The 17,622-nt window shown below is 41.6% G+C and overlaps 1 protein-coding gene across 2 annotated transcripts in view; it reads left to right on the top strand.

The window, feature by feature from the left end:
- The window catches only part of LOC112253097 (protein FAM13B-like), a 51,313-nt gene that overhangs the window by 6,142 nt on the left and 27,549 nt on the right, over nt 1-17,622 (top strand). For both annotated transcript variants that reach the window (XM_042323624.1, XM_042323623.1), the window contains exons 5-6: nt 6,992-7,166; nt 8,113-8,270. In XM_042323624.1, coding sequence (XP_042179558.1) covers nt 6,992-7,166; nt 8,113-8,270 — 333 coding nt within the window. The remainder of the gene's footprint in view (nt 1-6,991; nt 7,167-8,112; nt 8,271-17,622) is intronic.

Raw genomic sequence — 17,622 nt, 5'->3', positions numbered from 1 at the left:
ATAATTTTGTCATTGCCATTTGTTAGAATTTTCTTCATTAACATTGTAAACTTAAGCCCCCCTCCACCCCCCCGGGAAAAAAATAGGTTCTGCAATGTTGATAATCCAATAACGACGTGTTCAATTTCCAATTATTTTAGAAGAAACAGAATTGTTTAAGACAAGTGCAATGGTGCCAATATACAGTATTTGGCTGCAACTGTTATGGCAGTCAGCACCCCCTATCCCCCCACTCTCCTCTCACTCCTCTCCTACGTCTGTCTGAGTACTGGAAATAAGAGTGAAGTGTCTGGTCTGCAGAGTTTGTTGTACATTTTGGGATGCAAGAGAAAATGACAACAGATTGAAGTAGGGAGGGGATAGGAGGAGTATGAAGTCCCGGTCCGGATGTCCTGCGCTTTCAGCCTGCCAGGGCAAGACTGGTAAGAAAAGGCAGAAAAGAGAGAGAGAAGGAGAAAGATAGAAAGGAAAGCAGCAGCAGCTGCAGCAGCAGCTATTCCCATTTAGCATCCCACCGCTTCACCCCCTATACTTTCACATTTTCCACACACTCAGGGTTTAAAAACCCTCTTGTCCCCCATACTTGGCACATGTGCTTGTACCTCATGTTCTTGGCTTACCTCCTCTTTAACTGTCACGCTGTAATCTGGCCCTTTCAAAAGGGCTGTTACCACCCCCTTTGCGCTCACACAACATGCGTGCGTCTCTTGTTGCTTATACATCTGTTATGTAACTGGCATGACATTATAGTCATGACGTGTACCTGCTTCGGTTCCGCACAAACAAACTCTATACACCTGTCGTGACGTTGTATTAGTTAATGTGGCAACTGTTGCTCATCGAATGATTATACGTTTCTAATTACGTGATTAACTGAATCAAGCAATTATTAACTCATTAACCTGGGGCACCATGGGAAAACTATTTTTTATTGAGTTTCTATTTCCAAAATTAACTCAAAGAATATCAGAATATCGATTTTACAACAGCCGCCAATTAACCAGTTGCCTCTGTCATTCTCATCTGATCCTCGTATATAGCCCTTGAATCTGCACGGACCCGGGTCCCACTAATGAATTCGTACCACACCAATCTTGATTGAATATTTATTTACTAAAAACTAAAATGATGATAAAAGATACACAGACAAAACACATTATAGGCTATTGATTATAATTTAGTATAACGGGCCAACACACTATGCCGCGTGTTACCCACAATGGGAATTTCAGAAGAGAGAGAAAAAGTACACAAGAGAAATATACATTTGAGTGAATTTGTCAGCTATGCTATTCTAACCCTTGCCTCAAACTGCCGCCCTCATGGGTCAGAATATATAATGATGTAATTACGTGGGAGGTGATCTCTGGGGATTCTCTGGGTGGACCGTTCCGTTGTTCGATGACGCACTTCTCCTGCGCAACTCGTTGCTCGTCCTCCCGGTATCCGTGTCCTTTATGGCTTAGGAGTCTGTTACCTCACCCCTTTCTCTGGAAGGGGTCTTCTGAGGACAGACAGCTCTGTAGCTCAGAGCTCACAGCATAGGAATGAAACCCTTTAGATACCACGATTCGATGGGAGATGGAGGCTAGGTGGTTCGACTTGAATTCACCCGCTTAGACACAGCAACTCATCCGTAGCTTGGGTAGAAAAGGATTTCTTTGTCCTCAAACTTGCGTTGCGTTCTGTGTTGTTTGACTTTTCAGACCCTGCTTCAGCTGGGGTCACGTAGTCTTCTCGTAAATTCTATACTCACAGGTTTTATACCCTTGGGTCAGAAGTGGGCGTAACCGCCTTTAGGGCAATTCTCTGGGCGTACCAAGTTAATGAGGCAAGGCTAGATTTGGTCCATTTCATTGAGGTGATGTGACCAAGTCTCACTTCTCATGAGAACGTCGTCCACGTAGATTATCGTCCCCCTAGAGGCTGCGTCTGGCATTGCCTTGTGCAGGAAGATGTTGAACTCTGAGGGGGAGTTCGCATACCCGAATATTCAACAATTGAACGTGAAGAGCTTGTTCGAGAAAGAAAAAGCCAACTTGTGTTGGTCACGAGGGTCGACTGTCATGGTCCAAAAACCATTAGCCACGTCGACGGTGGAGAAGTACTTGGCTTTTGCCACCTTTGGCAACTCTTGGTCGAGCTGTGTCATTGGCCAACGAGACAACGGAACCAGTTTGTTGAGTTATCTATAGTCAACAGTAAGACGCCATTTACCCGTTGGTTTTAGAACGGGCCACACGGGAGCGCTGTACGTACTGTTACATTCCCTGATTATCCATTTAGCTAATAAGGAATCGATAATCTCTTGTACCGCGGCGTATGCTGCGAGCAGGATTTTGTATTGTCTAACAAACGTAGGAGTTGCTCCGGGTGGCGTAGGAATACGCACCACATGGATACCCGTAACCCCGCAATCCAGTGAGTCTGTTGACCAGATCTCACTGTGTTTGTTAAACAATTCTCTCAACTGATGGCGTTCAGTGTCATTGACAAGAGCATCAGCCTCTGACAGTAGTTGTATTACCTGTGCATGGAAACCAGGATATGGTTCGGTGACATTGTACAGGTCTTCATCGGGTGGAGATTGCATGTCACCTTTGGGAGAGTCATCGGTTGTTACCTCACAAGAGTGTACTTCGCATGCAGGAGGAGACGCGATATCATCCTCCGTGACGATGGAGTATATTAACAGGTTGCTGTCAGAATCGACATCCAGCCTGAACGTAGATGTGTCGTCGAGTGGCAATACGGGAGTTAGTGCGATTGCTTTTGACTGACAAGTAAACAGCGTGCCTCCCTCTCCATCTAGGTCAAGGGAGGACGGAAGAGGCCCAATCACGGGAACAACCAGTTCAAAATCATGGAAGGAGTAATCGATCAATGTTCCTAGCTGAGTGTGCCGAGAAATGGAAATATCCGCTTGAGTCAGATTTCTAGCGGTTAGTTCCAACAGCGGGTTGCCATTGATAGTTAGCCCCAAGTCGAATAGTTGCGGAGAGGGTTGGAAGAACGCAGTGGTGCCTTCCATCCGGTATCCGGGCACCAGGTTCAGTCTTACAGAAACCTCTGTGGTTCTTGCCGGAATCAACATAGCGGACTCAGTTATCACCTTGCAAGCTTCAGGAATAGTCTGCCCGGATGCCATGTATCCTATAGACCCCAACTGATGTATAAAACAATCTTAAAACTATTTACCTTGGTTTAGATACAAGCATCATGAAACCTATAACAATAAATTTATTTGACTTTGAAAATCAGTTTTTTGGACCTGCCTTGCTTACCACTTTTTCCATGTGGTTTCTTCCTTCACAGACACCCTGAAATGATGACCTCTTCCTAAATCTTTGATCACATGATTCATTTTGTGGATGGTTTCCTAGAAACAAGTGGTGGCTCAACTAACCCTTTGGCTCAACAAAGCCTACTCTCCCTTATGGTTCTGCTGGACCTGAGCTCCCCAAAAAATATACAAACAGACGGTAACAGCAAAAACATTCTAAGAAAAACAAAACATTTTCCAGGTAAATTGATTGATTGGACTTACTGTATATACAGTGCCTTCAGAAAGTATTCACACCCCTTGACTTTTTACACATTTTGTTTTGTTAAAGCCTGAATTTAAAATAGATTAAATTGGATTTTTTTTGTCACTAGTTTATATACAATTTCTAAATTTTTACAAATGAGCAAGGAAAAACTGAAATGTCTTGAGTCAACAAATATTCAACCCCTTTGCTATGGCAAGCCTAAAGAAGTTCAGGAGCACACATTTGCTTAACAAGTCACTTAATAAGTTGCATGGACACAATAAGTGTTTAACATGATTTTGGAATGACTACCTCATCTCTGTACCCAATACATACAATTATCTGTAAGGTCCCTCAGTCGAGCAATGAATTTCGAACACAGATTCAACCACAAAGACCGGGGAGGTTTTCCAATGCCTCGCGAAGAAGGGCACCTATTGGTAGATGGGTAAAAAATAAAAAAGCAGACATTTAACGTCCCTTCGAGCATGGTGAAGTTAATTACATTAATTATTAATTACACTTTGGATGGAGTATCAATACACCCAGTCACTGCAAAGATACAGGCGTCCTTCCTTCCTTTCACCATGAGGCCATTGGTGACTTTAAAAAAGTTACAGAGTTTATTGGCTGTCATAGGAGAAAACTGAGGATGGATATACATCATTGTAATTACTACACAATACTAACCTAATTGACAGAGTGAAAAAAAGGAAGCTTGTACAGAATAAAAATATTCTAAAACATGCACCTAAAGTAATACTGCAAAAAATGTGGCAAAGAAACTACATTTTTGTTCTGAGTGTTATGTTAGGGGGCAAATCCTTTACAACACATTACTGAGTACCACTCTCCTTTTTTTCAGGATAAAATTAAACGGAATGGCAAAATCCTAGAGGAAAACCTGGTGCCGTCCGTTTGCCACCAGACACTGGGAGATTAATTCACCTTTCAGCTGGACAATAACCTAAAACACAAGGACAAATCTACACTGCAGTTGCTTACCAAGAAGACCCTGAATATTCCTGAGTGGCCGAGTTACTGTTTTGACTTAAATCTACTTGAAAATCTATGGCAAGACCTGACAAATTGTTGTCTAGCAATGATCAACAACCAATTTGACAAAGCTTGAATAATTTTAAAAATAATAATGTGCAAATATTGTACAATCCAGGTGTGCAAAGCTCTTAGAGACTTACCCAGAAAGACTCACATCTGTAACCAATGCCAAAAGTGCTTCTACAAGGTATTGCATTCTTATATAATGAGATATTTCTCTATTTAATTTTCTATAAATTTGCTAAAAAAATCTAGAAACATGTTTTCCCTTTGTCATTATGGGTTTTTGTGTGTAGAAAAAAATCTATTTAACCCCTTTTGAATTCAGGTTGTAACACAACATGGAATAAGTCAAGGGGTATGAATACTTTCTGAAAGCACTGTTCTAGACACCCAAAGCACTTTAATAGTATGGGGAAGCTTACCTCATACAACAGCAATGTGTAGCACCCACTTGGGTTACGCATAGCAACCAATTTGCACTAGAACACTCACCACACATCCGCTGGAGAGTTCGGAATTAGATTATGTCTCCATCACTGCCCTTGGGCATTTATCTTAAGACTAGAGGGAAGAGAGCTCCATACTGGCCTTCTAACACCACTTTCCAGCAACATCTGTTCTCCCATCCAAGGATTGACCAGGACTGACCCTGCTTAGCTTCAGAGGCAAGCCAGCAGTGGAATGCAGGGTGTTATGCTGCTGGAATGTTCCTGCCCGGCATTCAAGTTCCTTCCTTCTGGAAAGGTTGGATGAGCTAATCATATCTCTGAAATGTAGGACAAGTGGAGGCTGTTGAAAGGATTCATCTTTTGGAATTGAAAGCTCACGGTGAAAACTTTGGAACCGGGTCAAGTGTTCAGCAATCCTTGTTAAAAGATATTTGGCTTTACAAGATAATCCACATTACTTTTAGAATTTCTTAGTCTGAACTGTGTTGATTTTAATTTTCCACTTAGTGTTACCCAACAAGTACTCAACACTATTTTACGTTCCATGGCAAACTGCACTACATGTTGAATTTCACTAGGGGGAACCATTAAGTAGATTCACATGACGCTTACCTATGTGTTGTTTCCAGTTATAAAGTTTTCAGCAGCGCCGGCTCCAGGCATAAGCCACATAAGTGGCCCCCATTTACTGGTGAGAGTTAGAATAGTAGAATACACAAGGTGCAATTTCGAACATTTGTTGCAGTTTTATCTTGTTATGTCAGCCACTGACAGTCACTCAATTAGCCATGGTCACAGATACCTTTAAAAAAAAAGGTAGGGGAGTAGGTCAGAAAACCAGTTAGTATCTGGTGCCTCATGCAGCGCAACACAACTCCTTCGCATAGAGTTGATCAGGCTGTTGATTGTGGCCTGTGGAATGTTGTCCCACTTCTCTTCAATGGCTGTACAAAGTTGCTTGATATTGGCGGGAACTGGAACATGCAGTCGTACACATTGATGCAGAGCATCCCAAACATGCTCAATGGATGACATGTCTGATGAGTTTTCAGGCCATGGAAGAACTGGGACATTTTCAGCTTCCAGGAATTGAAAACAGATCCTTGCCACATGGGGCCATGCATTATCATGCAGAAACATGAGGTGATAGCAGCGGATGAATGGCACAACAATGGGCCTCGGGATCTCATCACGGTGTCTCTGCATTAAAATTGCCATTGATAAAATGCAGTTGTGTTCGTTGTCCGTAGCTTATGCCTGCCTATTCCGTAACCCCAACGCCACACAATTTGAGAGAAATGCTGTTTTTGTGCATATGGAACATTTCTGGGATCTTTCAGCTCATGAAACATGGGACCAACACTTTACATGTTGCGTTTATATTTTTGTTCTGTGTAGTAATCATGGCAGAATACCAGCCGGGCATGCAGGGGGTCCCATTGATTTTTTTAGTCACTCAGATATCATTAACATGGCATACATCTTTGCAAATGTGTAGAATTACAGGAAATTAGCTTTAAAACTGCACACATTTCCCTCTACCACACTGCAAAATTGGTAGAATTGCATGAAAAAAAATGTCTCTGCACCATGTCAAAAAGTGTAGAATTGCAGAAACTTTGCTTTAAAGCTGCAACATTTTCTCTATTCCCCATGGTAAAATGAGTAGAATTGCAAGAAATGTACTTTAAAACATATATTTTTTTAAATCTCCACTCTCAAGAGGGTGGCCAAACAAATGTTTTCCCTGTGAGGTGGGGGGGGGCTCCCAACCAAATATGGCCGGCTCTGGTTTTTACTCTTGACATTGAATTGCATGGAGATGCAAATCTCATTTTACAGTAATGGTGTGAATGAAATAGTTGTAAATGGCATACAATCGCTGAGTCTTCATTTCCTCTGATAAGCACAGCATTTTACTGAACGTTTGGTCTCCCTCTCTCTGTACAGTGTTCCATCAGGGCCTAGGATGCTGGAAGAGCAGAGTGTGTGTAATGCCGTGTTGCTCCACCTCCTGAGACATCAATCTGTTGTCTTTATCTGTCCCCCGGACCTTCCACACGCGCCTCCTAGCCAGGACAACCCATCACCACCCCCACCCCTCACAGCCCTGTCCCATTTTGAGGTGAGACATGATAATGAATTCCTTTCTCCACAGTGATTTGTACTGTACATCTCTCCTTGGCGTCTGAGGATAGGCTTACAGAGGTTCATAGTGTTTTCACTAAATTAACAATAGCCCTGACTCTGACCTTAAACCTTCAAATGCTGTTATCTTTAAGAAATGACAGGATATCCTGCTTCCCCTGACCCCTGTGAAGACAGGTGATGGGTTTCATTATGCATCATCCCACACCAGTGAACTCTGTTTACTTTGCAACAATAGATAATATCATACAGTATTATGGCATATTTCCACCTGAAACTTACCCCATTGTTTTACCATAAAGGCTCAACCTTTTGTGTTTCCACCTCCACGGCCCAGCTCCAGTGTCTCACCGGGCCATGGCCTCAGTGGACCTGCTCTGACTTAGGGCCAAGGCCAGGCCACTGGTACTTTTCAGCTGGCATTTACATAACAATGGCTAAGCAACTCACAAAGGGGTGGCAGGTAGCCTAGTGGTTAGAGTGTTGGACTAGTAACCAAAAGGTTGCAAGATCGACTCCCTGAGCTGACAAGGTAAGAATCTGTCGTTCTACCCCTGAATGAGGCAGTTAACCCACTGTTCCTAGGCTGTCATTGAAAATAAAAAATTGTTCTTAACTGACTTGCCTAGTTAAATAAAGGTAAAAATCAACTGTCTTGACAATGCAGAGGTTGTTTATTCTGCTCGCCCCAAGTCTTTAGTGTCACACTCCTGATGGAAACAAAACCATTAGGGCTGACATTAACATAAACACTGGTGTAGGGTAAGTATTGGTTGGAAATTCCCCATGTAAGTCACATGCCATTGGTGCTTATACAGAACAAACCAAACATCTCCAATAGTATGTTTACATAGTAATCAAGCATTGTATAGTGCTGTGTCATGTACGGTAAGAGGACATTTCAGGGAGTAATGTCATTATAGTCCCGGCTGCAGGAGAGACTGGGGGGTCCTACCAGCACCTCTCGGTCAGAGGAGAGTAACAGTGTGGGAAGGTTTGACGGAGACAGCACCACGTCAGAGACAGGAAGTCTTACTACCAACACACCCAGAAAGGCATGGACGCCATCTAACCTGAACAGGTACAGTCCCCTGCATAGTATCACCTGGACGTCTCTGAAAGAGCCCATATGAGAGCCATTCGAGAGATGGAATTATATGAAAGTGTAGAACAAGAACAAAAGTGGTTTTATGTTGAGAATGTCTACACAAGGTAAACATACAGTGTACCCGAGATGTACAGCATTCCTTTCTAAATGGCCATGCCAGGTATGTGCACTTATGCAGTAATATATGGAAAAATCATGCCCATTCTCTGTTCATTGTTCTGGATAATTCAGTCACACATCTTTACAAGCTGTGTCACACCTCTTAGAACATATCATTTCTCTGCTTACATCATGTACTTGTCACTTGTCAGCTGAATGTAAAACATTGTTATTAGCAATAACTGTAAACAAACATTTCTGAACTTTGACCTTACCTCAATGCACACTATGAAGCATTTATATATTTTTATAATCCTTTTATGAACTTTGGTAATTGGTATTGCAAAAGCTTCAGCTACTCTTCCTGGTGTCCACACAAAACATGAAACATGACATAATACAGAATATTAATAGACAAAAACAGCTCAAAGACAGAACTACATCAATAAAATAAAATAAATTAAAAGGCACATGTAGCCTACATATCAATACATACACACAAACTATCTAGGTCAAATAGGGGAGAGGCGTTGTGCTGTGAGGTGTTTCTTTATCTGTTTTTGAAACCAGGTTTTCTGTTCATTTGAGCATCTCTTTATTAAGGACAGACCTCTCCCCGTCTTTACAACCATTGAATATATACATTTTTGACCATGACAGTTTACAATCAAGGTAATGCCAAGTAATGTATTATCCTCAATTTGTTCAACAGCCACACCATACATTACTAGAAACAGCTGAGGTCTAGAAGTGAAATCAAATCAAATTGTATTTGTCACATGCGCCGAATATAACAGGTGTAGACTATACAGTGAAATGCTTGCTTACGAGCCGTTCCCAACGATAGGGTAAAAAAATATATATATATAAATAATAATACAAATAAGAATTTATGATTCCATTTGAGGACTTCAGTTATGTACATTATATAATTTTATGATTGTTTTGAAATCTTTATTAGTGCAGTGACTGCAGAAACCGAGGCCACTCCTGTGCGTGCCTGTGGATGTTAGGCTTTGGTTCCCTGGATGTTGTCACCAAGCATGTTATGATGTCTGATCAGCACTCTGGCTTTGTGGCCACAAAAACTCAGGGAAACATTTGTATGGTGTCAGTTGATTTGCTCTGACATTGGTCACAGGAAGTGTTAGAAAACCCTCAACTGACACACCAGGGCTCTACACTGACCTTTTTTACAAGGAGCACGTGTGCGCCCAAGGGGGAAAATGTAGGCACACACAAATATTTTAGGTAATAAAGCTAGAATCCAAATTTTTCTGGGTGCATGGGTGCTACTAAATAAAAATTCTAGGTCTCACAAGTATATATTTAGGCACATATACGAGTAAAATGGTCATATTGGGGGCCTCCTGAGTGGCGCCGTGGTCTAAGGCACTGCATCACAGTGCTAGGAGTGTCACTACGGACCTGGATTCAAACTGGCTGTGACTCCCTCTGGAGTCCCATAGGGCTGTGCACAATTGGCCTAGCATCGTCTGGGTTAGGGGAGGGTTTGGCTGGATGGGCTTTACTTGGCTGATCATGCTCTACTGATTCCTTTTGTCAGGCCGGGCGCCTGCAGGCTGACCTCGGTCATCAGTTGAACAGTGTTTCCTCCGACACATTGGTGCAGCTGCCTTCCGGGTTAAGTGGGTGGGTGTTAAGCAGTGCGGTTAGGCGGGTCATGTTTCGGAGGATGTATGATTCGACCTTCGCCTCCCGAGCCCGTTGGGGAGTTGCAGTGATGAGACAAGATTGAAAAAGGGGGTAAAATACAAAAAATGGTTGCACTATAGAGCCCTGACTTTGTGCAGTTCCAAAACTGTAAGTAGATCCACATACCATGCTGCACTACTGTATGGGACCCGGGTTGACATTTATTATCTTGAGTCTTGTTCTGGAGGCAGAACTGAGTGGTTTCTTCTTAGATAGGCAAGCTGCAAAGGTTACAGTCGTGGCCAAAAGTTTTGAGAATGACACAAATATAGATTTTAACCAAATCTGCTGCCTCAGTTTGTATGATGACAATTTGCATCTACTCCAGAATGTTATGAAGAGTGATCAGATGAATTGCAATTAATTGCGAAGTCCCTATTTGCCATGCAAATTAACTGAATCCCCCCAAAATATTTCTATTGCATTTCAGCCCTGCCACAGAAGGACCAGCTGACATCATGTCAGTGATCTCTCGTTAACACAGGTGTGAGTGTTGATGAGGACAAGGCTGGAGATCACTCTGTCATGCGTCATCACTCTGTCACGTGTCCTGTGTCGTGCCAACAGTAAAGCATCCTGAGGCCATTCATGTCACTCACTCACAATTTTGCCTAAGAACACAGCCATGAATAAAGAATGGTACCAACACATCCTCCGAGAGCAACTTATCCCAACCATCCAGGAACAGTTTGGTGACGAACAATGCCTTTTCCGGCATGATGGAGCACCTTTCCATAAGGCAAAAGTGATAACTAAGTGGGTCGGGGAACAAAACATCGATATTTTGGGTCCATGGCCAGGAAACTCCCCAGACCTTAATCCCATTGAGAATTTGTGGTCAATCCTCAAGAGGCAGGAGGACAAACAAAAACCCACAAATTCCAAGCATTGATTATGCAAGAATGGGCTGCCATCAGTCAGGATGTGGCCCAGAAGTTAATTGACAGCATGCCAGGGCGGATTGCAGAAGCCTTGAAAAAGAAGGGTCAATAAAAGCCTTTGACACTTATGAAATGCTTGTAATTATACTTCAGTATTCCATAGTAACATCTGACAAAAATATCTAAAGACACTGAAGCAGCAAACTTTGTGGAAATTAATATTTGTGTCATTCTCAAAACTTTTGGCCACGACTGTATATTGTCAACATTCATTAAAAAAAACAATTGCTTTTTGGTTTTAATTTAAGGTTAGGCATTAGGGTTAGCATTGTGGTTAAGGTTAGAATCAGATTGTATTATTCTTTTTTATTATTATGTATTATTATTTTATATTATTACTTTATTTTATTTATTAAACTATGTATTTTTGCCCATGATTTTGGAATGAGATGTTTGACAAACAGGTGTCCACATACCTTTGGTAATGTGGTGTATATCAGCTATAATACTATTTATGCCTATATAGCAGTTGCAATGTCATCAACAGATATTGTTTCAATTCAACCCAGGGTTCAACTAAAAATAGACAATACATATAAGCCTAGGGTTTCAAGCTCTGGTTGATTTCAAATGGAATCTTCAAGTTAATCATTAATACGTTGCATTCACGTCTCCATCTCAACCAAAAATGAAAGTTAAAGCATAGGACTTCAATCAAATCAAACTTTATAAAGCACATTTAAAATTTGATTAGATTAGATGTAGTCCTATTCTTTGACTATTATTTTTGGTTGAGATGGAGACGTGAATCCAACATATCAATTATACATTTGTAGACAAACTGGATATTGAATTGTGTTTGGTTGTCAAATATCAATATTTGAAGGAAATGTATCTTCTGCTTGGATTTTTTAATCTGTGCCACTGAGTTAATCGTATTCTTTAACGTTGATTCTTGGTTGAGATGGAGACGTGAATACAACATAATTTGTAGACAAACTGGAATTTGTTTACAACCAAATACAATTCAATATCACTAAGTGCTTTGCTCAAGGGCACATCGGCAGATTTTTCACCTGGTCGGCTCGGGGATTAAAACCTGTGACTTTTCTGTTCTGGCCCACGCTCTTAACGGCTAGGCTACCTGCCGCTCCCATTAATTAATCCAGTGGCTCAGATGAAATTATGCTGCGTTGTCAACCAAACATATTTCAATTATGTTTTGTAATACAGGAAATAGCTTAAAGATAAGGCTATCTTACAAACTAATGTAACAGTGTTTATTCAACCTTAAAATTAGTAACACATCCATGGCCACATTTTGAGGTTAGCCTCCTGTAACTATACATGTCTTCTTATGTAATCATAGAAAGCGTGGAAGTTCAAGATAGCATGCAAGGGTTGCATGTCTGTGGAGATCTTCACAATTGCTATAATAATCTGTGCAGAATCTTGAACTACATTTATCACTTATACTATGTACTTTAATGTAATCTCAACTACAATCCAAGTCATTTGGCTCTGCTATTTGATGAAGCACAGTGATAACACATTAGGTTGTATAAATACTAAATATCTGACATTGTATTCTCGTTTAACCTTTTTTTATATAGTTGAAAGTGCAGATAACACATTTAGATGACAACTTAACCCAAAATCATATGTTGTTTTTCCATTGGAATTTGGTTGTGCTTTTAGATGGTTGAAAGCATAGTGATAACACATTGGGAATTCAACAAACTTCCTCTTGTTGTCTTTTTGAGTTGGTGAAAAAAGGTGGAAATCTCATTAACGTCAACATGTCAAGAAAATATTACCCAAACTTCCATGTTGAAATGGCATGGTGTGCCCAGTGGGAAGGAACTGCCTATAGTCTATCTTAATTATACTGTTCCTCTTTGGATTTGATACATTGAAATATGATGTCTTTACCGGATTACCGTTATCATTGGCTTCAGTTTTAGTGAAACATGCTTCTACCGCAACACATTCATTTGACATTTGAAAACGTGTTCACACTTACAGGTGGAGGACACATGCAGAGCCATGGAGAAAGAAATAAAATATATAGTCAATGAACCTTTCTCAATACATCCAGTGAGAAAGATAATGGACCTATTGGCATCTGTAGCAGACTGTAGTTTCGGAATTCCCCTCCTACATTAATAGGACAGCAAAAGGCATAACGCTCGCTCACCAGGACGTTTCAGGCTTCAATGACCTTCAGATTCTTTTAAACTTGTCTAATAAAAGTAGGAATTTTTATTGGGTGAGCGAGCGTTGCGCCTTTTCCTGTCCAAAGATGTCTACACATTTGTAAGTTGCACCTCTACTCACATTGGTTGAGCACCAACTTCTTTCCTCCTACGTTAATAAAAATAGTCTCTGCCTCACTATTGGAAAGTGTAGAAAAGTGGAAAATTACTAATTAGTTCCTAAGAAAAATATACATAATACAGCCATCTGTTCAAACGTAAGGTTTCCTCACCGAACTGAAGAGGCCTTGCCCCTTAGCAAGTGGAAACATCTATTTTGGAGACTTGGATGTGGGTGCAAAGTATTTTGGATGCAGTGAGAAAGGTTCATTGACTATATTTTTCATTTCTTTCCCCATGGCTCTGCATGTGACTCCTAGGTTATTATTAGCTATGAGCGATTTTGTGCATGTATGTGAGAGCGGTGTAAGAGCTAGTAGGAAAGAGAGTGAGACGTTGCTGTGTTTTTCTGCATGTTTGAGAGAGAAACTGAGGTAGTCTTTCAGTTTCTCTCTCACACTCCCTCTCTCTCTCACTCCCCCCTCTCTCTCTCTCTCTCTCTCTAACTCTCCTCTCGGCTTTCTCTCTCAATCCCCCTGTCTCGCTCTCTCTCACTCCTTCGCTCTCTCCCCTCTCTATCTTGCTCTCTCACTCACCCACCCACTCTCTCTCTCTCTCTCTCTCTCTCTCTCTCTCTCTCTCTCTCTCTCTTCTCTCTCTCTCTCTCTCTCTCATTCACTCCCCACCTGTCTCTCTCTCTTACTCCAACTCTCTTGTTGACATACATTGTGAATGGATACAGAGAAGGACCACGGTTCAGTGCCCTCTCACTGAGGTCTTATAATGATGGAAGCTTTACTCTTCACATAGCTCCTTGTAATGCTCTATTATTCCTATTGTAAATCAAAGAAAGCTTTATTTAGACAACCGGTATGTACAATTCAATGTACTACACCAGCGAAGGTTCACTGATGGTTCACCTCTCAACTTGTGCCAATGTCTGAAAGTATTTACTGAAATCATGTTAGTCTCACAGTTCTGTTTTGAAAAGTACTATTCATATATTTTGTTTATTCCCAGTCATCAAGGATATTTGATATATTCCTTAAATCAAATCAAATGTATTTGTCACATTCTTCATATCTACAGGTGTAGAATAACAGTGAAATGCTCACTTACGGGTTATTCCCAACAATGCAGAGAGAGAAAAACAGAAATAATAGAAAAATAATAACACAAGGAATAAATACACAATGAGTAACGATAACCTGGCTATATGCAGGGGTACTAGGTAATTGAGGCACTGTACATAAAAATCTAAGTAGTGAAACAATAAAAAAGCTATAATTTTTACTGTAGATAAAACTATACTAAATATATTCACATCACCAAATAATTGATTAAAACACACTGTTTTGCAATGAAGGTCTACAGTAGCCTCAACAGCACTCTCTGGGGTAGCATGACAACTTCTGGAGGATGTCCTCCAAACTATCAGAGCTCTTGCAGCATGAATTTACAAGCTATCCAACCAATCAAAGGATGAGAGAATGAATATAGTACTGAAAGCATAGGCTACAGCTAGCTAGCACTGCAGTGCATAAAATGTGGTGAGTAGTTGACTCAAAGAGAGAGCTGACGTCTTCTCTGAGGAAGACGTCAGCTTGATGTTGAAATGTCAGTCACCTGTTTGCATTCTGTACATTGGATTACAGTGAGCATAAAGGAATCAATCTTTACCTTTTTTTGTTCAGTGCTCCAACTTCTTTTTACCTCAAATTAGTAATTTTGGAAAATGTTCTTGGCAAGCCATTCTCACAATAGTTGAACAGTTTTTAACAAATTAATTTACTGAAAAATGAGAGACAAAGAGAGATTGTGTTTAATTTTTTCACTTTTATGTAACGTTACTGAGGTTGTGGATGCAGCTAGCTAGTTGAGCCTACTCAAACACCCGGCTCGAACAGAGAGGGATGCTATGTTAGCTAGCTAGGTCTGGATATCCAACACTGGAACTCTTCCAAGTCAAGGTAAGCTTTTGGTTTTATTAATTTGTTGCCACTGGGTTCTGCCAGTGTAATTGCTAAACTGCTTGCTGTACACTGTACCGCATGATTGTAGCGGGTTTACTAATGCATTAGAATCTAGTAGCTATGTTAGCTAACATGGTGACAATGATGTAGGTTGTGTGTTGCGGTTAGCGGATATGGTACGAAGGTTTGGCTTGGAAAGGTTTTTTTGCCTGGTCACAGCTGTTGTGTTGTGCACTGAAGTTCACAAGCAAAGGGAAATGGTGAGAGGAGAATAGCGCATAGATGCGAGAAGGAATTGTACAACGAGCAAAGTGATCATGCTGTTTGTATGTGGCTGCTTTGAAAGTGAACTGTGTTTGTTACGACTTTTACTTCCTCTAGATAGTCAAGTTTGATCGTCTTCTCTTCACCCCTGATCATTCAGCTAATTCTATTGAAAAACATTTCTTAAACGGAAGTAAACGGAACAAAAACGGGGATAAACATACCTGAATTTGTCCAATAGACACTTTCATTTGCAACTGTTTGGACAAATGATTACACCCTAGATCAGCTAGATGCAGGCAAGAGTGTGCAAGAGTGTGCAAGGCGGTATTGAATGTGTCACTGTCTGTCACCTTGATTACTCAAGTTTTTCTCTCTGAAAGTATTCAGACCCCTTACAGCCTTATTCTAAAATAGATCAAATAAAACATTTTCCTCATCAATCTACACACAATACCCCATAATGACAAAGCAAAAAGAGGTTTTTAGATTGTTTTTGCAAAAAAACAACAGAAATACCTTATTTACATAAATATTCAGAAACTTTGCTATGAAATTCAATTGATTGAACTATATAAGGTCCCACAGTTGACAGTGTATGTCAGAGCAAAAACCAAGCCACAAGGTCAAAGGAATTGTCTGTTGAGCTCCGAGATAGGATTGTGACGAGGCACAAATCTGGGGAAGGGTACCTAAAAATTTCTGCAGCACTGAAGGTTCCCAAGAACCCAATGGTCACTCGGACAGAGCTCCAGAGTTCCTCTGTGGAGATGGGAGAACCTTCCAGAAGGACAACCACCTCTGCAGCACTCCACCAATCAGGCCTTTTTGGTAGAGTGGCCAGATAGAAGCCACTCCTCTGTAAAAGGCACATGACAGCCCGCTTGGAGTTTACCAAAAAGCACCTTAAGTACTCTCAGACCATGAGAAACATGATTCTCTGGTCTGATGAAACCAAGGTTGAACTCTTTGGCCTGAATGCCAGGAAACCTGGAACCATCCCTATGGTGAAGCATGGTGGTGGCAGCATCATGCTTTGGGGATGTTTTTCAGTGGCAGGGACTGTGAGACTAGTCAGGATCGAGGGAAAGATGAACTGAGCATTGTACAGAGAGATCCTTTGATGAAAACCTGCTCCAGAGTGCTCAGGACCTCAGACTGGGGCGAAGGTTCGCTTTCCAACAGGACAACAACCTTAAGCACACAGCAGTAGCGGAGAGAACAGTCTATAACTTGGGTGGATGGAGTCTTCAACCATTTTTAGGGCCTTCATCTGACACCACCTGATATAGAGGTCCTGGATGGCAGAGAGCTTGGCCCCTAGTAATGTACTGGGCTGAATGCGCTACCCTCTGTAGCGCCTTGCAGTCGGATGCCAAGCAGTTACCATACCAAGTGTTGATGCAGCCAGTAAAGATGGTCTCAATGGTGCAGCTGTAGAACTTTTTGAGATGCTGAGGGCCCATGCCAAATATTTTCAGCCTTCTGAGGGGGAAGAGGCATTGTTGTGCCTTCTTCACGACTGTGTTGGTGTGTGGACCATAATAATTCCTTAGTGATGGGCTCCCGAGTGCCGCAGCGGTCTAAGGCACTGCATCTCAATGCTAGAGGCGACACTACAGACCTGGTTGGATTCCAGGTTGTATCACAACCGGCCGTGACCAGGAGTCCCATAGGGCGGCGCACAATTGGCCCAGTGTCATCCGGGTTAGGGGAGGGTTAGGCTGGGGGGGCTTTACTTGGCTCATCCCACTCTAGCGACTCCTTGTGGTGGGCCGGGTGCCTGCAGGCTGACTTCAGTAGTTAGTTAAACAATGTTTCCTCCGACACATTGGTGCAGCTGTCTTCCATGTTAAGCGGGTGTGTGTTAAGGAGCGTGGTTTGGCAGGACACATGACTCGACCTTCACTTTTCTCGAGCCCGTTGGGGGAGTTGCAGCGATGAGACAAGATCGTAATTGGATATCACAGAATAAACATTTAAAATAATGAAGCACATTCATCCGCTTAACACGGGGTGTAGAGCCTAACTGGTTCTAAGCAATGTGTGAGTTTCAAGTTTGGGGAAGATCATTTTC

This window comes from Oncorhynchus tshawytscha, linkage group LG06, assembly GCF_018296145.1.
Source record: "Oncorhynchus tshawytscha isolate Ot180627B linkage group LG06, Otsh_v2.0, whole genome shotgun sequence".
NCBI classification, from domain to species: Eukaryota; Metazoa; Chordata; class Actinopteri; order Salmoniformes; family Salmonidae; genus Oncorhynchus; species Oncorhynchus tshawytscha.
Note: the sequence above shows the minus strand (reverse complement) of the source record. Positions and strands in the feature narration are given on the sequence as shown.